Raw genomic sequence first — 23,793 nt, forward strand, 5'->3', positions numbered from 1 at the left:
TCGACTATTATACTGCTAACTTTATGTGTATATAAACCTAATATTTCACTCTAGACATTTAACCCTCAACTTTCACTAATGTTTCTGCCACAGTTGTTTGCAGGAATTTATTCATCCCAAGAAAATCAACACTGCAAATCCACTAATGGAGTCAACCTGCTTCCAAAACAAAAGGGAAGCTGGAACAACATACTAAATGCCATTTGACTGTATAATTAGTTTGTTTTTCAGGAAAGCTCTATTACAGCATATCAGTAGTCTGTAGGAAGCCAGCCATTGTTACACAACGGAAAACAAAACTATTCCCAAGTCTGTGCAGTTACAATATGTGGCAATTAGTTACCAGCACGAGCAGAGGACAGTCATAGAGTGATAACATACAAGACAACGGGGGAGAAAAATATAGAGATGCAGGACTTTTATTTAAATCAAAACAAGTCAAATATAATTCTGTCAATGGTGAATTTAAGTGTTAAAAACAGAAAATGAATTCTTTATTAACAAACAATGGTAGATGGTCCTGCAGTGGACGTCAAGGTTGGTTTTGCATCTCCGTTTCCTTCTTCCTCATCTGTGCACTCGTTCGTTCTTTTGTCTCTCCTCTAGTTGTGGCCTTGGAGAGCCTCCGCCATGAACAGCTTCCCGAGGTTCTGTGAGGTGAATTCCTTCACGTTCTGGCAGTAGTTGTTAATTTGCCCTGTAGGAAGGTAGCCACATGTATTCACAAGCTCCCCACACAAAAAAAACACACACATACAAATATGTGTTCATGTGTGCGTATATACACACATGGAATGGGCATTTAGGGAGACACAAACAGGCAGAGGTGGGAAAGAACCACAACATCAAATTAGTGTTGAAGGGAGTAAACGGAAGGATCAGACCGTTGTTGGAAGGCGGAGAGCTGAACAGCGTGAAGCAGCAGAGAAAGGGGCGCTCGAGTTGGAGATTGAGTCAATAAACTTTAAATTAATGTAATTTCAGGATAATGGTGGAGATAATTGCGAAACAGAACCTGAGCTCCTGCAAGGGGAGCAGAGGCGGCTGATGGAATCTAAGGTGTTGGGGCGGGGGGGTTTCTAAGCGTTGATTACAAAAGCATGAAGTATGCAGAAGTTGTGTTTGCGTACCTGCAATGAGCAATGTGTCCATGCGTGGTGGCGGCTGGGGGGGCTTGAACATTTTGCTGATGTCCTCCTCAGGCAGCGGAGGCTCCCCTCTGCTCTGCCGCTGGGCGTTCTCCTGCTGACGCCTCTGGAGGTACTGGAGGGGAAGGGGCCCAGAAAAGAGTGGCATTAGTGGAGGTGGAGGCAAGAGAGAAGGGGAAAAAATAAAAACAAATGGCACAGAGAGCAAATATTTAATCAGAAATGATGGGGATGTTGGTACCATACAGCATGAGACTGTGGCGAGTGGAAGAAGAAAAATGTATGAACTAAAGGAGACAAGAACAGAAAGAAAAACAAAGAAGCAGGAGGCACATAGTTAGAGAACATAAAGTAAGGAAGCGAGATGTAGAGGAAATAACGATGAAAGCAGAGGTGGAGGAGACGGAGAGAGAGAAGAGTTATGAGCGCTAACAGGAACGGAGTGATTTGTGGTGGGCTGACAGTCAGTAAATCAGTGAGGTGCCACATCTCTGGAGATCCTAAAAGCCTTGTTAATTTGGTAAGATGGAGAAGAGACTGACACACTCTGCTGGAAGGGAAGGTTGTGGCAGGCAAAGATGGCAAGTGGTGTGGGAACAAGTTGTGTGCTTTCAACCAAAGATCCCATAGTACACCAGAACGGGCTGCTGAGATAAACAACATAAAAAGGGAAAATATGACTATTTGATCATTTTTGTCTGCCAACAAGCCACAGCATGACATATCCAAACATGCTAATGTGTAAAACTTTTGCACTTGCGTCTTATTTCAGATGCTGAACACTATTGTCATGACTTCCTAAAAAGTTTTCACATAATTTTGAAAGTTAGTGTCAAAGTTAAATACAGGAATGTGCAATAAAAGCAGAGCACAAACACACGACACGTGTCTTTAAGTAAACACAGCAGAGCTACTCCTGACATTTTTATTTACAGACTGCTCAATCCGTTAAGTTGCATCAAGCTGTTTTTCCAAGTCCTCTAAACTGACTGCAGCTGGACCGCTTTGTATTTTGTCATCTTTATTTTAAAACTCAAGCTTTTCAGCTCCTGCTGCTGAGCATCCTCACCACAGCAAGAAGCTGCAAACATCATGTTTAATGCTGGGGAGGGTGTGCTTTCAGATCTATTAACAGACTCAAAGTCGTCATGGAACCTGACCAATTACACAAGTTGGACCATGTGCAAATCAGCTAATAGAACTATATAATCTGATAGACTAATACATCCTAATTGTGTGGTGAGTTTTTAATAATGGCACACAGAATCCAGCGTTCATTATCAAACGACAATTATTGTACAGATTTGAAGATTATCTTCAGTTGCTACATAATAACTTTATTGTTGGTGTAGAAGGTAAAAACTGGCTGCTTAATTATTTCTACTGAATAATCTTGGAAGCAGCTGGATTAATTCACTTTGTTATAACGACCAAGGGAAAGCCATGGAAAGTAAAAACCAATTATATGATACGTTGAGCTCTTTTATATTACAGCTACGTGTTAAAATGTTTGTTATCATGTTGTTGCTTGTGTTGTCAGTCCTCCTCTCTGAGGGTACTTTTGTGTCCACTGAGTTTGGATTAGGTTGAATAATCTACTAGCCCCATTCAGCTAGAGACATTGTCTCTTTCTTTGTTAAATAAAATTAATTTCCACATGCTTCTCTGCTGTTCTGTTCTTACACTGGGCTCCAACATCCCCTACATCAGACCACAGCTGGAGCAAATGGATGATTTCATGTGACCAGGAACGAGTGTATCAACACAAAGTACTTTTACATTATTTAGGTTCCCAAATCACCACCTAGCATTAAGCGTGAGATGAGTTCAAGCTTCAGAGAGACGTTGGATGGTGCTCCAGGTGAATGGCGGCTAAGGCTAGCACCTGCTAACATCTCAGAAGTTGTTCTTTGAGGGTAAACACTTAACAGTGGTCACAGTGGATAGTATGCAAGCTCTTGCAAGGGTGCAGTGTCTGGAGAATGTGACCGTGTCAGGAAATCCAAGAACTATAACTTAACTGTGAAAAAAGTCTTATGAGGGGGGTTTAATGTAATAGATAAATCAAGTTTCTTCTGCATAAACATACTAAAACATGCATATAACTAATGTTTTTAGCTTTGGGTGATGTAAAGTTACATTACTTTAAAACTATGGATACGCTTTTTTTTTTAAAAAAAAAAAAATGGGAAAAGACACATCATGGGCCTTTTTAGTGATGATCTTTTTTGTCTTTATAAATCAATTTTTTACAACATAGTCTTCAGCTAATTTACCCTTTTTTCAAAGTTTATTTAGGTTTATTCAGCATTTTAAGCAAAACAGATTATATGGTTCAGAAACAATGTTCTTTTCATCTTATTCATTGATGAATTCTATCATTACTCATAAATTATGCTTCTTCAGTTTAGTTGATTAGCACACTGCACCATACCTAATCTACAGCAAAGTTCTGCTTGCTTCGCTGAATGTGAATGAATCAGGGAGGAGTGAAACACACATCTCCTGTTACAAAGACTAACTTGGCTGCAGAGTGTGCCTGGGAATCTGCCATTTACCAAATTCAGAGGGCTATAAAAGAAAAATGGGGTGCTCTCAGCACAATGCCTTTTTGCAACTTTCTATGATGATTAATAAGGTTCCATTAGTCCTGGATGCAGCAGGGTCAATAGCACAAGATTACAAGGGGCACGTACTGCAGATGTCTGAAAGTTTTAATAGAAGCTCACTTTCTTTTTCTGCGTGTGTGCCATTTGTTCACGATGGAGAATTGTTGGAAACCTGAAAAAGCTGGCACAATTTAAGGAGTTGACGTGATATTGTATATGAGATGGAGTGTTTTTGTGTGTGTGTTCTTTAGGGGTAAGGGCATGGAGGGTGTGATGATGAGAAGGGAAGAAAAGGGAAGATGATGGATCTAAATGTGTAGGTGAATGGCCTGAGGATGAAACATATGGGTGTGTGTTTGTATGAAATAGCATCTATGGTCATGAATTTGGGTTTCTTTTTAGACTGCCTATCATATATGAACCTGGCTGTGGCGTTATCCAGCATTGAAAACAAGATGAAGATGATTCAGCCTTGATCACCATTAATACCGCAGACATTTTCTCACTTTCATTTGTACTGAATAATGATGACATAATGGAGCCGTCTTAATGTAGGTGTATGTTTGTACGCACCTAAGTGAGTCACCTTGTGCTGATGATCTTCCATTTTCCTGAATAATGTGTTTGTGCGACTGTGTGACGTTTGTGTTTCCATCCGTTGCGAGATGTTTATGGTGCATCTGGCCGAGGCTGTATTTGCAGATGGTTTGTGGCCCACTCTTTATCTACGTGACAGTGTTTTGTTCTGGTCTTTTAGGCGCTTCTGGCAGAGTGTGGGTGTACAGTAGGAGATGTGTGCATCTTCTAGCATTTGCACGAGAAGGAAAAATTGCCACCACATAATTGTGTTTTACAAAGTTCAGTTGTTTCTGTTTTAAAACAAATCTTACACCAACTTGTATGGAAGGGAGAAAAGAGAGAGAGAGAGAAATGGAGAAACAGGTAACTGGGTTGAAAGAGGGCAGATACCTTGCTTTTGGCTTAACAGTAAATGTGTTTCTCATTATATCTCTCTTGCGTCAGTAAAACACTCCAGTTTTTAAGATAAAACTTTAAGATGAAAACTTAAAAGCTTAATGAATTAAATCTCCAGCTTCCAGCAGAGTCCTGCATAGGTCCAATTTTTTCATCCCAAACCCACGCGTCACACACCCGGTGTGATACATACTAAAACTACCCATTACCCATGGCGTTCTCCTTGCCAAATCTGGACCCAACCTGTTGAAATATAACCCATGACCTGAACTGTGGCAAGCATATAACACAGTACTGAACTTTGGAAGTTTAGTATCGGCTGAAATTAACATACTTAAAATAACTTGCATCATACTGTACTGAGTCATATTATCTCTGAAAAGTTGCTGCTTACAGCGACATTTTGCTGCAAAATCATTGGCTGTTTGTTTTAGTTTTTCGCCACTTCTTTACATTAGATGATCACTTTAGTCGTAATAATCAGTTCAATATTTAATAAAAATCTAGACCTAAAAAAAGGTCTCGTTTGTGCCTGGTCCCCCCATCAAAACTTTTCTAAACTCGCCCCTGCGTAGCTGAAGTATAAACTCTATACACATACACATATATATATATGTGTATATATATATATATATATATATATATATATATATATATATATATATTAGTGCTGGGCACATTAATGCGTTAATTACGCGTTAACGCAATGCTTTATTAACAGCATTAATTTTTTTAATCGCGCGTTAAGGTTTTTTTTTTTTCACTTCCCTGCTGCAGCGTTGCGTCTGATGTAATCAGGAGAGAGCGGGTTTATTAAAATGAATAGACGTTTTCTGTCTAGAACTTAAGAAAGATGAAGTACGGACCAACGTTTCTCTTTGTTAAAACCCATGCAGATGGCAGAACATCGTGATTTTTGGACGGGAAACTGCCCCCAAAAGACAATGAGAAACTTTTAATTTATTATTATTTTTTTAATAAATGCGGTTTTAATTTATGCAAGACAGCAAAGGTAAGACATGTTTTCTGACTTTTACAAGCGTAAAGAATAAGTCGGGTCTTCTTCTGCCTCTGGTTCGGTGAATCTTGGTCATAGAGAGATGAAACTTCCAGCTGTGGAATCTGTGAATGTGAGCTTTCTGTAGAGGAGTCTTTTGTTGGTGTTCATGCCGTGGGGTGGACACGGGGAGACATCATCTATGTTTACATATTTTTCTGACTTTATGTAGCTGGTCTTTGAATTATTTATTGTCTTGACTGTGTGTGTTGGTCATAGAAATGGTTTTGCTGAGCTGGTAGCTGAGATTTTGGACTTTCTGTGGATACCACACATGTTTAGTTGCACATCTGACGCTACACCCGGAAACGAGCTGCAAATGTTACGAGACTTTTCAAAAAGGCAACTTAATATTTATATTTTTAAGGAAGAGCCACCATAGGATATTTGTTATTTTTGAAGAACCACATTTTTATTTCCATTTTTAGGTTTTAAAATAAAGAAAAACACAAAACCTTTATAAAAAGAGGATAGACAGACTTTCTTCTAAGGGATGTAGGTATTTGTGGAAAATTATGTAAAAGCAAAAAAAAAGTCCCTTTTATATATATATATATATATATATATATATATATATATATACACACACACACACATATACATAAATATATACATACCTCATGTGTCTTTATTTTGCACTTAACACTTGTGCCTTATTTAAAATGAGAAGCCATTGTAATAACTATATTATATATTATACATTATAACCTGTATAGTTTCTTTATTTTATTTTTACTTTATTTCATCTTATTAACTATACGTTGTATTTTTTATATATATATGTATATATATATATATATATATATATATATATATATATATACACACACACACACATATACATAAATATATACATACCTCATGTGTCTTTATTTTGCACTTAACACTTGTGCCTTATTTAAAATGAGAAGCCATTGTAATAACTATATTATATATTATACATTATAACCTGTATAGTTTCTTTATTTTATTTTTACTTTATTTCATCTTATTAACTATACGTTGTATTTTTTATATATATATGTATATATATATATATATATATATATATATATATATATGTGTGTGTGTGTGTGTGTGTGTGTGTGTGTGTAAAATGGTAGGGGGTCTGGGAATTTATATTCCTCCAAAGAGGGGCACGGTAGAAAAAGTTTGAGAACCACTGCGTTAAAGAGTGAGCATTGAGTAAAGAGTGTTTGCCAATACCAGATTTCAGTTCATTTGTATTAGCTCTCCTTCCCCGTCAGTGAAGTGCGAGTACGACCTGCAGTCTTTAACCTTCTGAACTTACTTTTCTTCACATAAGAATAAACTAATGACTATCACAGAGGCTGCACCTACAATGATTAAAACGACTATTTGACAGGAAAAATAATGCGGCAGATGGAGGAAAAGGGTTTCTGCAATCAAACTGTGCTGATCTGCTGAGGACAGGCATCAGCTACTAAATAAGGTGAAGCAGGATAATATAACACATATTACAGGTTTGACATCAATCACTCTGACCTCAATGGTGTAAATCCAAGGCAACAGTAATGACTTCTAATCCTGTCTTAGCTTTAAGTTACTTACACTGATGCAGGCAGTTATATTGACTTGCTCCTTTCCAACCCGTTTATGTTTGTAAGTTAATGCAGTTTCTGCTGTTAAATCCTCCAGCAATTCATGGCAGAGGATTTTCCAGCTCTGAAAAGCTGTCACAAGGGTGCTCATTTGTTCTGCAAAAGTTACAAGTCTCACCTTTTTTTCCCCTCTTTTCTAACCCTGCTTTCTTTGTTGGAAGCCCAAATGTTACAGTGGAATAGCTTCTGTTAAATTAATGAATTTGCAGTGGGGTTTTTTTTTCTGCAAGGGTTGTCAGTGACAGAGCTTATAATATCTGCCATATTAACATTCTTCACCGAAAAGAACTCGATATTAGCATAAAGAACAAGGCAAAAAGAACACATTTGACTGTATGGAATTGAGACTCCACCCAATCAAAACTACTGTAAAACTGTTGAAAAACGAGCATTAAAAAAACATCTTTTAAGTGTTTAATTTAAAATGGTAATAAGTGGAGTTCATCTTGCTGAAGTGACCCATTCTTTACTACACGGGCTTTAGAAAGAGACGTTAGTGAATGTGTGTATTTAACACTTGCCATTGACAATATTTCTGCTGTGTATCCTCAGTGGGAGTATGTACTTGAATGTTCAAGCCTGGAGGACCATATTTCTATTAGTTTTGTGTTTGTGCTACAAGGTGCCTCTGCTAACTTGCCTGCTGTGATTTTCGGTACAACTGGTTGTGTCCCTGTCCTACAGAAATATACCTGCTGTTCTCCTGCTGTGAATGGCTGTGTGTGCATCTGTTTGTGAATGCCTGTGTGCATGTGTGTGTGTGTGTGTGTGTGTGTGTGTGTGTCTATATGCTCCTCTTGTTGGTTCATTGTGTAGGTGGTGTGGGTACTTTGGTTGCTGAAAGCCTGTGTATACAAGTGTGCAAGCAAGGGTTACCTGGTGCTTCTGCTGCTGTTGCTTACTCAGGTTGCGGCTGTAGGTGTTATATTTGACAATCTCTTGGCTCATGTCATCCACCCTGTCCATCAGAAGCTGAAGACTCTTCTCCAAGTGGTTGCTAGAACAAAATTGTTTGCATGTCATTCAAAAAGTTTTTGTTTGGCCAACAGCACTTAACTTAATAATTTCTATTAATCCTTATTTCAGTTTAAAGTTATATAAAATACTTCAACTATACCTGAAATGATTAACAAGAACATCAACAATTCTTATACTGTTTGCTATGGCTGAAAAACTTAAAATTCCTCCTAAACATTTCAGCCCAGAGCTCCTCTCTACTGAGAAATGCAACAAATTTGCCAACTTTTTTAGTGAAACAAAAAAATCAAACCAATTAGAAGGAACATTATTGCCATTGTCTAAAATACAGAAATAACTGATATTATGTCCCAATTTAATATGGTTGATTTGCGAATCCTAGAAGAGATAGTTTGACATTTAAAATAAACAACATGCACTTGGAACACAGTCCCGTCGGACTTTTACATTGTTTTTAACCTCAATAGAAAGTGATCTACAAATAGTTAAAAGCGTGCTGGCATCAGGTATATTTTTTCCACATCACTAAATTTAGCAGCCATTAAGCAACTCCTTTGGAAAAAAGAAAAAAAAAAGAGGACTTGAGGCACCTCTATAATGTACAACTATAGACCTGTCTCTAAACTCCATTTTATATCCAAGATTATTGAAAAAGTTTTATTTAACAAGCTCAACAACTTTTTAAATGAAAGTGGAAATCTTGATAAATTTGAGTCCGGCTTCCAACCTCATTACAGCACCAAAACAAAGTGTTAAATGACATTAGGTTGAATACTGATTCTGGTTAAGTATCAGTCCTGGTTCTGCTGGATCCCAGCACTGTAATTGATGCTGTAGACCATAGAATCCTGTTGCACAGGCTGGAAAACTAGTATGGACTGTCTGGAGGGGTCCTTAACTGGTTCAGGTCCTATTTAGAAGCCGGAGTTTTTTTGTTACGATCAGCAGCTATGAATCTGAGCGAATGGCCATGACTTGTGGAGTCCCTCAGGGGCCAGTTTTTTAACCTCTTTGGTTCAACTTGTATATGCTCCCTTTGGGTCACATATTACAGAACTTTAACATCAATTATCACAGTTTTGCAGACGATGCACAACTTTATGTGTCTTTGTCACCAAACGACTGCTGCTCAGTAGACTTGCAGTGTTAACGTCTGGAGCAAATAAACACCTGGATGGGAGAGAATTTTCTCCAATTAAATAAAGACAAAACTTCTTGTTTATTATTCTATTTGTTAGCAAAGAGAAGAGTGTCAGTATTGGTAAACATCTTCAGATTCAGGTTCTTAAAAATCAACAAGTCCATAACCTTGGAGTGTTGATAGACTCAGATCTGACCACATCAAAGCTGTAACCAAGGCAGCTTTTTTACCAACTTAGAAACATTTACAGAATTTAAAGTTTTGTGTCCCAAAAAGACCAGAAGAAACTCCATGCATTCATCTCCAGTAGACGTGATTACTAAATAGTCTTTTAAAAGGACTTCCTAAAAGAGCATTAAACATCTGCAGCTCATCCAGATGCTGCTGCTAGAGTTTTAACAAGGACTAAGAGATCTGAACACCTTACACCAGTTTTAAAACCTTACACTGGCTTCTAGTCAGTCTGATTAGATTTTAAAACTATACTGATCTGTACCGAACTGTCTACAAATCACAGAACAATTCGGGTCCAGAATACATCTGTGATACTGCATCTTCAGAGAATGTAAACCTAGAGGAGCTCTTAGATTCAGGGACTCAAGTCAACTAGTTCAGACGGGAGCCCAGACTAAACATGGAGAACAGCATTTGGCTGTTATGCTGCAAATATATAGAACAAACCGCCATGGGAAATTAAAACGTTTATCAAATATAAACACATTCAGGTTAAAAACATTTCTTTTCTCATGTGCATACACATGAAATCTGCATGGTATCTGGACTTATCAAGACTGTTCCCTGCTTTTAATAATTTTTATTTAATTATATTTTATATGATTTCATTACGTTTTTCTGCACCTTTTTATTATGTCTTAATATGATTTTGTTTCTCTTGCTTTTATTGCTTTTAAAGTTTAAATGTAAAGTACTTTCAAATGTCTTGTACATGAAATGTGCTGTACAGATAAATGTGCCTTGCCTATATAGTCACTTTAATCTAAGTAGTCTGGCACTAACATCATGCAAAGCATTTGCCTTTTATTCAAGGGCAATTTGCAGGTCAGCATTTTGCTCAAGGAGACCTGGCCCTGTGGTCAGTTGGGGATCAAACCAGCAAGCGAATGTTTGTGGATGATCTGCGTTGCCTGCTGAGCCCCAGCCGCCCTGAGTCTATAAGTCTTACAAGAGCGTTCTCCCTTCTTTATGCTTTCTAAGGATTTAACAGTGGTCTACATGATAAATAGTCAGAGCTTCTGGTGCTTCATTATAAACCTTAGCACTATTTTAAAAGCTCCTTTACAGCTCTTTTTGTTTTAACTGACTTATTCACACAGACTTCCATTACCAATTAAACCAGAGAACCAGAGATGGATCGACCTTACAGTTACTGGACAACCTGCTGGTCCACAGTATTTTAAGCAGGATGTATGTTCTTTTATTGTTTGTCTTTAAATACAACTGGCATGTTGGCACTATGGGTCAGTCTAATGTAGGAGATTCTAAACAGTCTCTCCTCAAAGAGATCCTCTTGAAAAATGTCTGTTATAAGACTTAAAGCAACAGTCTACTGTACATTTCCCCGTCTATTCTCATCTAATATTTGAATTCACTAACAATCAAACGTGATGTTTTGATGTATTCTCACAGAATTATGTCATGAAACTGTGAACTTGTAGACCTGCTTTATAATATCCAGCATTTTCTGCCTAAAACACTCTAAACACACTACTATAATTCCTTTTCCATCTCCTCCCCTTTCTAAACAAGACACCTCTTACCTTAAGTCTAACCCTGACAGACTGGTGTTTATTTAAAGTTGTATCCCTCTTTAATTTCCCTCTGTGGAATTACCTTGTTTTGTTTATTTGTTGCTTTATTTAGGTTAGAGTTGGGCCACAAAATCTTTGTATTTTTAGACAGTGATGGAAAAAAAAATGTGCAAGAACATTTACCATCAAAATAATGAAAATAACACTACAGAACACTAAAACTGCAGTGCAAGGCATAGTAATAAATTACAGTCCGACGGCAATGGCGCTGTTATTCTGATTCTTGCTCTTTTACTTATGGCCTTTTAACCATGGTGCACTGCTGCAGCTGCAGTAAAATGCTCCTATCAAGTCAAAGTATAAGCAAAATGACAAGAAATACAAAGAGTGGCTAGAATACAACCACCAAAAACAGAAAGTAAAATTTAAGCCTTCATACATGTTTGAAATGTATCCTAAGATCCTCTCATGGTTGTCAGCCTCACCATCCATCTTTTGCAAAACTTCAGCAACATTTAGATGCAAACATGCACACACAGAAAAATGACTGCATAAAATCACAGACAAGCACATAATTATAAACACAGCTGATGATGATTTATAGTGGTCTAGTTTCACATGCATTAACTATCTGTGACACCATCCATATTAAAGCCTCACACCTGCATGAGGTGTATGTTAATTTATGTGATCTAATTATCTACCTAAATGACTGCCTCTTGGCCTTGTGCTGAAAAACTAAATACATAAAGTATATATATATATATATCAATAATGTACACTGGCTTTAGTCTGTTTATTCTGCTTGAAGTTTTCACTTTTGCCTTCTAAGACAAACTAAAACAAATCGTGTGATGTTTGATGCCCCCAACAGTCATTTCAACAATATGAACCATTTCCAGTCCAGTCATGTCTGCCTGTGAAGGCTGTGTTGTGATCAGTTTGTCATTCCTCCAATGTAAACATGAAAACTGATGGCCCGGGACCAAATCTCAGCATAACACTTCCCTGCTGTGTCCTTCTGACTGTGTCAGAATTGATTTTCACTGACGAAAGGCCATTTAATACTATTTCATCAAAGCAATACGGTGGCTAATGTGTGTGGTGTGCATGCATAATACATGCAGGGGGAATCATTTAGTAAGGACAGGAGCCTTCACTTCAAAACATCTGTCATTTGTGTTTCCAATGTAAGAGCAAAACATGGAAAGCGTGTGTGTGTGTGTGTGTGTGAGAGTGAGGAGTGAAAGAGAGAGAGAGAGAGAGAGAGAGAGAGAGAGAGAGAGAGAGAGAGAGAGAGAGAGAGAGAGAGAGAGAGAGCTGATATCATATATTTTCTTTCAGTTTTTCTTTTGTAGTTTATAACCTCCACAATGGAGATTATGAGGCCTATTTGGCACGATTACTCAAAAGGTTATGGATGGATTTGCATGGAAATATTTCATTTTCAGGAGTGGGACATGGCCATTCAGAATCGTTTTTTGTGTGTTTGAGCATGTCCAGTTATTATGATACGATTAAACTGGGCATACAATAAAATAGAAAAAAAAAATTATACTACTGCTTTAGTTTCTTTAAAAGTTTTGTCAGCGGTAACGTGATCATAAAATTTGCACCATGTATAATGCATTCTTTACTAAACACTCTGCCTACAAACTCCAAAGAGTTAAATTATTCAGTCAGGTTTGCAAGCATATTGATCAATATTTCATTAGAAATTAAAGTCTGGAGTAAGGATTTCCCATCATTACTCATTCTGTTTTAAGGTTAGTTCACCTGCAGCCCCTTCAGTCTACTACATGTCTTCTCGGATATGTTCAAATTCTCATGGAATCATAGAGGACAAACTTTGAAATTGTTATGTGAACAAAAATTGGCTGGCATTCAGTAAATTGAGGGTTCAGAGGGGAGCTTTTTAACAAAGCTGCCAAGAAATGACTTCCATTCTTCGAATGAGCATTTTACACTGATGGAGTCTTTTAACCTGATGGGTTTAGGAACAAAATAGATTGCTGCCTTCTTCCTGTGGCTGAATAATTTGTTTCAAAGAGGCCATGAAATCTTTTATATCTAACAGTGTCCTGACATCAATGCATTACATTAACTTTGTTAAAATACAGATGATATAAAAAGCATGGGTAAAATTTAGCAAGAATTTCAAAACTTCACGTAATCTGATGCTTTATAGCCCATTTACTCCGAGTGTAAATCCATCTCTCTGAGCCCTTTTTTTATTTTAGTGCAAAAAAGGAGACAGAACAATTACAGAAGGAACTATTGAAGAGGTTTGTTCTAAATCTCTCTTCTTAAAGTCCAAGTCAATGATCAAGTTTGTCTGTCAAGGGTCATTTTATTCTATAAAGTATTCCATTCACAGCAACATCTCTGTTACCATCTCCCCTGTGACCCCATTTCTCTCCCAACCTTCTTGCACTCAGTCCCTATCCCTCGCTGAATGCACATGGCTAGGTTTATCTGGTTGCACACAGCATCTGCGGCATGCGAGAGTTTGGACACCCCCTCAGGAAAACTGCTGTTACTGTGAACATTTCAAGTGTGTGGAGAGTGAACTTTCTGCCGATGGGCATGAAGTGAAAAATAATAAGATGAAAGATCCTTTTTAACATTTCATTATGTAAAAATTTGAAGATAAAAAGGGAACAACATCAGGTTTCAGACCCAAATGAGCTTGTTAAGGCTTTGGCTTGTTCACAGATGTTGTCCAAAAAGGCAACATGATGAAATTGTAAAGCTTTAGAAATAACCTGACTCCTCAAACCTTATCCCAACAATCAGCAGTCAAGAACTAAAACTTTTAATAATTCATTTTTACAAAGAGACTAAAAAGTTATTCTTAGATCTTTGCAATCACGCCCCTTTTTTCTCAGCAGCCATAAAATAATATTACAAGCTAAACATCCGCCCCAATATCAGTGATATGCGTTTGTTATCAACAGGAGCTAGTTCTTGTGTTGGACAACATAATGGAAAAAAACTCCACTGATGTCCCACTGAATGGAAAGTGTTCATGAAATCTTGAGGGAGGTGAGTTGTTGCAGGAAGACAACAATTCACATGTGAGTCAGAGTAGGATCCGCTGTGAGTAGCGCATTTGTGTATTTCCAAACTGTGGCAGTAAAAGGTCATGCCACACATTACAAAGCTGTTACAGACAAGCTCTGTGGGACTGAGACAAGCTAAAGTTGTGGTCCGTTGTGCCCCAAATACATGAAAACAGTCCTGTAGGTGTTTGTAGTGTACACTTTGAGTAGGATGAGTACTGTCAGTTAGACAGGAGAACTTGTTTCTGCATAAAAATCATTTTATTTCTGCAGATTATGTGGTGGTACCTTTATTTATTTGTATTTTATTACAGCCGACTCATTGTAGACATCTCGATTTATCATCTTAGCATTTTCTGCAAGCACAAATTTTGTACATTGTGGCTCAAAATTAAAGAAAATTCAATCAATTAATATTCATAACAAGAATGTGTAAATGCATTAGTGTTTTTAGTTAATTTAGTCTGAGCTTAGATCTGAAAACAATCTGTGAGGGTTTTCCTGTTGTTAACATCCAATAAGATGTCCCTTACGCAGACATGCAAGCCATGCAAAGGATCCAAGTATCCAAAGTGTGAAAAATGCAAAGTATCCAAGGATATATCCAGAAATTAAGGCATCAGACACAAAACAGTCTGAAGTACTTTTACATTAAATATAATAACACTGTAGTTATTTAGCATAATTTTGTGCTTGTTAATATCTTAGCACAAAACAAAAGGAAAAACAGGACCAATGTAATATCCCACTAGTTCTTTTAAGATAGAACTTTATGACTTAAACAGTAAAGAAAAATAAAGATCCTTTGGATTCAGAGGTTCCTGGAAAGAACACAAATCTAGCTGCAAAGCATGGAAGTGGATTGATCATGCATTGTGTTTTTGTTGCAGCCAGTAGCATGGGGAGCACGGACAGAAAGTTTCAGGATATGGATATTTTTTTTTTTTAGAATCTACCAAATCTAAAATGTTCGACTTGAAGGTTTTGACAAGTCCTCTCATGCTCCAAACTAAAACATAAGAATAAAGCCGAAAAAACTCTAGTGGCTGATGCCTTTTTGCAGGACGAACCAGTAAAAAATAAATAAATAAATAAATGAATGAATAAAAAAAAAAAAAATCCAAAAAGGATCTGAAAGACTCAGCTGGCTACAAAAAGCTTATGAGCTGTGACACCTGCCAAAGTGGTGTTACTAAGTACTGACTATGACAGATGCCCAAACCTCTACAAAACTACAGGCCTTTTCACATTTTTCACAAGTAAGAGATGAAAACAAAGTGACCTTGCTTACAGAAATGGTTTTAGATGTATGACTTCTAGAGAACAGTTTATCCCACATTTGACTGGCTATTTCCTATAATAGAAATTCTTGAGTGCAGCTGTATGGTGTAGCAGAAGGCAAATCATACTAAATCAAGCAGGAACAGTAGGTTATGTACTGAACAAGTTGCTCAAACACACAAAACTAAAAGCCTCCGCTCAGTTGGAAAGCAAGATGGTTGAGGATCATTTATGAGGCCAGCTCATATGAAAAGCTACATGGTCTCACATATATATACATAGTGTAGTTTGTGGCTCTGTGAACATAGAGGCATTTCAGCTGGTGGGGGGGGGGGGGGGTTAGCTACATCGATGAATTTACATCCATGCAATCCATCACCACCATCAACATCATCATCTGTGGTAAGAACAAGCCTGCTTGCTGGAGTGAAACTGCACTCATACAGCCTTACACACAGATGACATTGATAAATGGGGCCGGAGATTGGAAAATGAGACAAAAGGAAAAACATTAAATAAAACCCATTATCGTTTACTTTTCTGAAGGGGTGGAAATGAGTGGAAAAGGGTGGGGCTGTCAGCAGAAGCTGCAAAGAGATGGGCACTACAACCACATATAAAGGCAGAGCCGTGCAACAATCTGACAACATCAGGAAACTATTTCATCTCCCAAGACATCCCATCGGCAGTCGTGTCAGGAAGACTGTGGGGAGGGCCGTTCTGCTGCACACCCATTTCGGATGATATCAAAACCTATGCTTCAGCTTCAGAATAGTCACCGTGGAAACTGAACAACATGGAAGATAACTGAATCTATTTGACAATTTCTAACGAATGACGGTGTTGGTGCGGAGCTTGATCGGCCGTGTATTCTGAAGGGCTGTGGTCGCATGGCTCTTCATTTAAGCCGCGGCTTACTGGTGTAAAAGGACACAGATGAGGAGAATGACAATCCCTGATGTGGTTCACTGCAGTGTACAAGTAAATGCAGTGTGTTTTGGGAGCAAACAGAGTGGAAATCAGCACTTTGAGTCGTTATTGTGCTAATTTCTCACACCTGCCCCTAGGAAGCTCTTTGATTAGCAGCTTCACAGCTGTTGCTCTACTTACAGCCGTTTATCTCCATAAATGATTGCTGATAAATTCTCCTGAGACTGATGCTGAGTGCCTCTGAGATATAAATGCAAGATTTAAAGAGTCAGACTGTGGGCTGATATGGAGGGGTGATCTTTGTTCCCATTGTGCTCATTAGTGATGGAAGACTTAGTTTGATAGCATTTCCTGTTTTTGAACGTATTTCTCAACAAATGTGGTGTGACATTTCGACGTGGCATTTGCTCTACCTAATTTAGAACAAAGTATCCTAGTCAAACATCCTATACGGTCCCAAAGGTACAAGTTTGTACATCGGAAATAGGTTTAACATGTGTAAGAATAAGAATGTAGTCATAAGTGGTGCTTTATATCTGAATTACTCATTTAACCCAAACAACAAAACTTTATATTAAACATACATAATACAGCAAGTGTTTAAATGTCATAAAAAATGGTAAGTGAACACATTTCAAGCTGTAATAATAAGGTATCACCGAATCATGTGGATCTACAGTCCAATCTTTTTAAACAAAGCTTAAAGAAATATGCTGGTGTTCTTTTACTTTTTCTTTAATCATCAACGTATATCATTAAACTAAAACCCTAAAAAAGAATTTATCCTATTTCTAATGTATAATCTGTGGAGCCTCATAACTTAGTGCACCACAGAAACTCAATGTCCTCTACAACTAAGTAAAACACATTTAAAAGTGCCATGGTGTCGCACTAGGTGACACATTCCTTCATTAACTCAGACAGCACAGTTTATGCCATCTAGCTTCTTTTTGTTGTTGTTTGTATGACACTGCAGTTGCACCCAATCTGACCCCGTCCTTGTGGACACTGGCAGCTGCATATTAAAACATGTAAAAATGATCTTTGTCTGACCCAGACGCTGTACATTTCTAATGGCCGTTCCTGCAGTTAATGATGAGCGGTGAAGAAAAATCACAACACACCAACTTTAAATGAAGTTATTAGTTTATGGTGTTGTTTTAGACTATACTTGTCTGCGGTAAGAAATGTGTGAAAAAATGTGTCATCCGGTTCAGTAAATATGGGTCTAATTTATCTTGATGTGTCATATTTTTGCAACACAAACAAACTTGTCAAGTCTTGGTTGGATTTGGTGTTTTGTGGGAAATCTGTGGTAACAATTACAAGAGCTTTCTAGAGAAGAACAGCCCTAAAGCTGTGTAAGGTTGTTGTCGGGGTTGTTTGGGGTGTGCGGGGTAAGCATATGACAGCGTACATCAATAGGCTGCTTATTCTCTATTCTAATCTGGTAGCTTTTAGAACAGAGTAGAAGACACAGATTAATGGCCAACAGATCCCTAATGCCAAATCAATTTTAATTTAGAAGTAGCTTTAAGTCATGTTTGGGAAAGCAGTTGTAAAGCTTGAAAGCCACTTTTAAGCAATTCCTGCCTTCTTCAGAGCATACAGTAAGCACTTAAGGGTACTGTAACTACGTCTGAATTAATCAATTTAAGGTAATTCAGGAACCTTACATTCAGTATTGGAACGTATAGAGTGAAAACATTTTATTCACCAGCCGGTTTCTTTTTATAGGATTTGATGGTAAATTCTGCAAAAGCTGATGAAACACTCATTGTTTTCTAAAAAAAAAATATCAAAACAATGTGATGCTAAGTTCAAACTTCTCAAATATATGAGAAAATGTCTCAAATGGTTGATGTTTCCTTTTTTTTTTTTTTAAATCGTAATCAGCCTTTTAAAATCCTCACAATATTTTTTTTAATATTTTTTTCTTTTTTTCTGAATTTCCATTTGAATATTTATTTGTAAATTGTAGATTGTAAATAATATTTTTTTTTATTTTCTATTTTTTATCTGGATATTTACTAAGTGTGTATTGTATATAGCATTTTTGCATCATATAGTTTATTTAATTTTATTCTCAGTCTCTTTTGTTGTCAATAATGGTGCTGTAACACTGAAGACATCGTAGACAACACTGAAACACAATTTCCCAGTCTGGGATCAATAAACTACATCTGATTTTAATCTAGGATTAAAGACAAACACACAAAAGGGGGGGAATCTAACAAGGCTTCGGTCTTACCTGCTGGAGAGGTTGAGCAGTTCGTGCTTGTCGGCGACCGTGGACTTGTCTTCCAGCTCCCACATCAGTACACTGATGAGGTGGGAGTTTTTGATGACAATGGGCACCTCCTCGAACATATTCTCAAAGCCAATGCTTGCTTTCTTCAAGCTAGACAGATGTGGACAGTAGAAGAGAGACAGGAGATGAAAAGCTGAACCACATTTGTAAGACGTGTTATAGTTACACCGTCTCTTCCAATTTTAGAGAGATGCTCTGTCACACTGTACCCGTCACTTCCAGGCCTTTAGTCCATTTTTCTCTGCACTTAAATCAAATAGATTTTTAAAAAATGAATGAAAGCTTATTTTTATGACAACAATGATGCCAAGATATATAAATTAGTTTTATGTCATAAAAATCTGAACATCAGCCTAAAGTTTATTTCTGGTTGTTAGTTTATGTAAATGTTTCTTCTACAGAGATGCAGGAAAATCGGATGGGAAAAATCTGCTGGTGGTGGGGACGTTTCTGAGACATAAGGTGGCTTTAAAGCCAACAGCTTGCATGACAACACAAGTGTGAATCAGTGATGGAAATTAATCTTGAACAAACAAAAGTAAGACCGGCAGACTGGATCTTGGCTAATTCACAGCCAAGAAAACGGAGGGTTGGTGTAAGATACCAGTTGTTTAACTACAGCTTGTCAGAAAATCGCACCTCAGCAAATAAAAGCAAAACAAATGATAATAATAATTTTGTGCACATAACATTTTGACCGACGATAATGTGCTAGCAGTGACTGTCCCAATTTCCTCTCAAAAGCAAAGTCAGATGCTGTCACCTGTATGAATTTTTACGTCTTTGCTGAGACACTGACTGATATTTCCTCCACCTCCTCTTTCTCCTCAGAGGATAAAAAGCTGTGTCACTCTCTCTTTCTGACAGGGCCCTGTTCACACAAAATAGAATATCTAACTCTGCTTAATGTCTCACATAAATCTAACAACATTGACTGACTGCCTTGGTCCATCCTGTCACTACTGCATGGTGCATGAGCTACAAACTAATGTCTGTATGTATTAGGCTGGCTTGTTAGATACTTGTTTTGGGATCGATACGCTCACTGCATTATTATAGCATGTGCACTGTACCAGAAACAGAGATGTTTAAACAATGTTTTTCCTGTGTGATAAATTGGGATGTAGAGCATCATTTGATTCTGGTAAGCTATCTTAGATAAACGCTGTTTTGTATTCCAAGTAGAACATCGCCTCAGGCAAAACTTTATGATGAGAGTCTGAGGCACAAAGTGGGTAGTGATGCCTTGGGCTCAGAGCAGAAGACAAAAATCTGTATGGATTCTATACTTGAGTCTATAGGGAAAAATCTATAATAATATAAATACTGTTTGTTAAGATTTTGACACAAATAATCAATGTGGAGTGCTTTAAAGTGCTTCCTGCAAGTTGCAGTCTTTTCAATTCGCCTGCAGCGTGATATAAAATGATGCCTATAGGGAGACTGAAGGACAGCACATTCTACCATAAGCAGGACAAATTACTCATCTATACTGAACTCGGGCACATTTAATGCTTTGCCCTCTCAAAGTTGGGCCCCGCTGGACAAAGCCAAAGGTTGACTTTGCAGGCAGACTAATTTGATGCTTCAGATTGTGTGCTGAAGTGGAAGCTATTGACCACGGCCTGTATAGCCTGGTGGAGTTGGGGGACAGTTCAAAGGGATGTGTCCATTCAGCACTCATCTATCCATGCCTTTCATTTCAAATGGGTGAACAATATATGCAAGCTTATACAACATCAAATACAGCAACCTGAAAGAGAATGTTGTTTTCCACAGATTTTACTTGGTGGTGCCTCTTTGATTAAAAAAAAATAAAAAAGCAAACAGTTATATGCACATTTCCTGTCTATTCAGAATATAATGAGGTATAGACAAGATTGTTTTAAAGTGTTGATATTGTCCTTTCCTGCCCTGAGCCGCCCTATTTTAATTATGGGCTTGTTTGGAACACTGATGGTGACAGATTGGAGCCATAATAAATCATAGGAACTAATGAAAAGCTGCAGAAATGAGCAGGATCCTGACTCTGGGCCAAACATAATGGGTCAATAACAGACTAGCTGGCAAGAGATAAACACAGAGGTGGAGAAATATGGAGGGAACTGGCAATAGGAAAGAAATATGGCTCTCAGATTGTCCCTCCCCTCCTTGCAAATATACTTTTTGTAGGTGTGTAAATGCAAATCTGTGTGTTATAAATGGATTTCAACATAGTGTTTTAAGGATTTCTTTATTGGAGAGACACGCTTGCATTGGTCTGAGCATCTGTGTTTGGTCCTGGTGCGGATGTTTATGTATGTATGAGTGGGTGCGCCAGAACGGCCCTGAACTGCCTGGAAAATAGTCCCCTCATTACATTCATTTTTAGCTGCAATTTAAAAGCAATTACGATAAGCCTTGGGGTCAGAAAAAGCGTAAACATGGTACATTTGTTTGACGGGCAAGGGCAAGCTGATAAATCAGCATCATCAGCATCCATCTCCAACTACCGGTTAATGCCTTCTCTGTGGATGGACAAGGATGTGTTTGCATCCAGTAAATAAATAGAATTAAGAGGGTGACTATGCTCAAATTTACATTTTATTCTACTAAGTAATGGGTGCCCATGTGATTAACATATAAGCTAATACAAACTAAAGATATATTTGGTAGTATTCTTACTTTTAGAAGTAGTAAAAGTATCTTCATTTGTTTTCATAACTGCAATGGAGTCCTGAAATGTTCTGGAGATGTTCTGGAGGAGGCACGCAAATGCAAATGCCCACCCAATTCCAGTGGTCTGGCCATGTTTGTAGTAGTTACACCAGTTTTCAGTTAACTTCTCCTTTTGGTTGCAGCACCAAAAAATGTAGTTGCATACATATTTTTCACAATTATAAATGTCAAGAATTGCCATTTATCATCTCTCAAGCTCTCTGGAATTTATGTATATGACTATAAACAGGAATATATGTGAAAACATGTTTGTTTTTGTAAATGCCTGACAACACAAAACAACTTGACACAAAACTTCTTGCTTGTGTTGCACTTTGTTTGCAAAAATGTGCTCTGCATATTGCTGTAAGAGAAAATTTTCTTTGCTTCCTGATTTATTATCTCAGACGTTTGTGCTCAGAAGAGAATAAGTTTAGTATCTGTAAGCTTTCAGTGTGTTTGGCTACATCAGAAGTGAAAATGAAATGTGAGTATCATTTAAAGCTCCGTGCTGCCTTCGCTTTTCAGCTGCTTCATGCTAAAATGCTGCTTGGAGGGAGAGACACAATTTTTTTTCCCTTTAGAATTTTATTCTGAATAGTAATGCTCTGACAAATCAGGAGTTTTTTCAATAGATGCAGATAATCACCCCAGCTATTTCACTGTAGCTAATGAAACGGGGATGACCATGTCTATGGAAGCAGATATTTTTTGGATTTTTTTTTTTTTTTTTTTTTTTTTAATTTCAGCTGTCTCTGGCTTCATGTCCCATGCTACCTCCTTTCCCAAGTAAATGCTTGTCATATTTCTAGGAACAAAGAAGACAAATGTAGTTACAGGTATCTCTGATGATTCTGTATGGTGTATGTTGAAGCTGTCAGAGCCAGGATTTGGGGCTTTGTAGTACTGCACTGCAGTGGGTGCTTTTAGATAGACGCAGTAATGATATCAAACAAGGAGCCCCATCTGCTAACTCTTATCATTTTGATGGAAAAAAAAAACATACAAGCTGAAAGTTTTCCACAAAGTGCTTTTTGCATCATGTCATGCACTCTAGACAATCTCCCCTGCTAAAACATTTCCAGCTGTAACCGGGCACTTCCAGCAGAAACTCGACCAATGTGAAGCACAGGTGCAAACAGCAGTAGTAGAAAAAATCCTGACCAAATTCAGTCTCCTGAAAATCCTGTGTTCATGTGTGATAATGCCTTTTGTGTGTGTTTTACTAATGAACTACTCACCCTTCTGGAGTGAAATCTTTCTCTTTGCAGATCTCCATGAGCTTTGGGGTGAGCCTGTAGGCTTTCAGCGACAGAGAGCCCTGAGCTGTCTTTATTGGGTCTAAAATCAGAGAAAGATTAGAGTCAAAAATGCTCACATAAACAAAAATCCTGACCGGTTTAGTTTTTTTACATTTCAAATCATAAAACACAAAAGAGCTTTTTTGTGTTAACCCTTATTAAATCATGCTCCATCAAGGTAATTTCCAAGCTCTGCCTGGTTGATCCAACTTCATCGGTACCATCAGCAGCTCCAGGGGTTTTTGTATCTACTGTATTTGAGAGTTTTGAGTGAAGACAGTAGCCCCCGTCATCCAGCAGCACTAGTTCTGTCTCGGTTTTCAGTAAATCTTAACCCATAAGGTGTTGACTTCTATATTGTCCAAGTTTACATGTAGTTTATCATAGCATTGTACATGTGCTCTAATACTTTACTTGGAAGGGAAATAAATGTACAGTATGTACATGTTCATATTCTAATCTCTAAATTATCATAAGGATATTCTCACTTTAGGCATGTCTGCACATGCAGTCAAGCAAAGCCTACGCATGCTGGAGGAAGTTGCTGTGATTAATTAAATTTATCACAATTAAAAGCCCTTAATCATCATTTTTCTTTGTTTAAAGGTTTGATTCACTGCATTTTCTGCCTGTAGATCAGTGGTATAATCATTACTCTGCCATTGGTCTGCTTCAATCTCACTTTAGTGTCCTTGACCTTTAACTAAAGTACATATGTCTCCAGTCCCAGGTCTAATTCCTGCTGTCTGTCATAAAGTATCAGATGCTAAATTAGCTGAATGCTAGAGAGTTGGTATAAGTGAATTTAGTTCAAATGACTTGGAGGAAAACACATCTGGTGATGTATCCCTGATGTATTTAATACTTGATCACATTATTACTCTGTAGTTCATGTCTTTATATAATGTATTT

The 23,793-nt window shown here is 37.6% G+C and overlaps 1 protein-coding gene across 1 annotated transcript in view; it reads right to left on the minus strand.

The window, feature by feature from the left end:
• Positions 1-403: 403 nt before the first annotated feature.
• The window catches only part of LOC121641788 (eukaryotic translation initiation factor 3 subunit H), a 59,757-nt gene continuing 36,367 nt past the window's right edge, over positions 404-23,793 (minus strand). The window contains exons 4-8 of the mRNA XM_041988076.1: positions 22,822-22,921; positions 18,824-18,973; positions 8,288-8,408; positions 1,131-1,263; positions 404-697 (exon numbers count right to left, since the gene is read on the minus strand). Coding sequence (XP_041844010.1) covers positions 603-697; positions 1,131-1,263; positions 8,288-8,408; positions 18,824-18,973; positions 22,822-22,921 — 599 coding nt within the window. The 3' untranslated portion in view covers positions 404-602. The remainder of the gene's footprint in view (positions 698-1,130; positions 1,264-8,287; positions 8,409-18,823; positions 18,974-22,821; positions 22,922-23,793) is intronic.

This window comes from Melanotaenia boesemani, chromosome 6, assembly GCF_017639745.1.
Source record: "Melanotaenia boesemani isolate fMelBoe1 chromosome 6, fMelBoe1.pri, whole genome shotgun sequence".
In the NCBI taxonomy this organism is placed as follows: Eukaryota; Metazoa; Chordata; class Actinopteri; order Atheriniformes; family Melanotaeniidae; genus Melanotaenia; species Melanotaenia boesemani.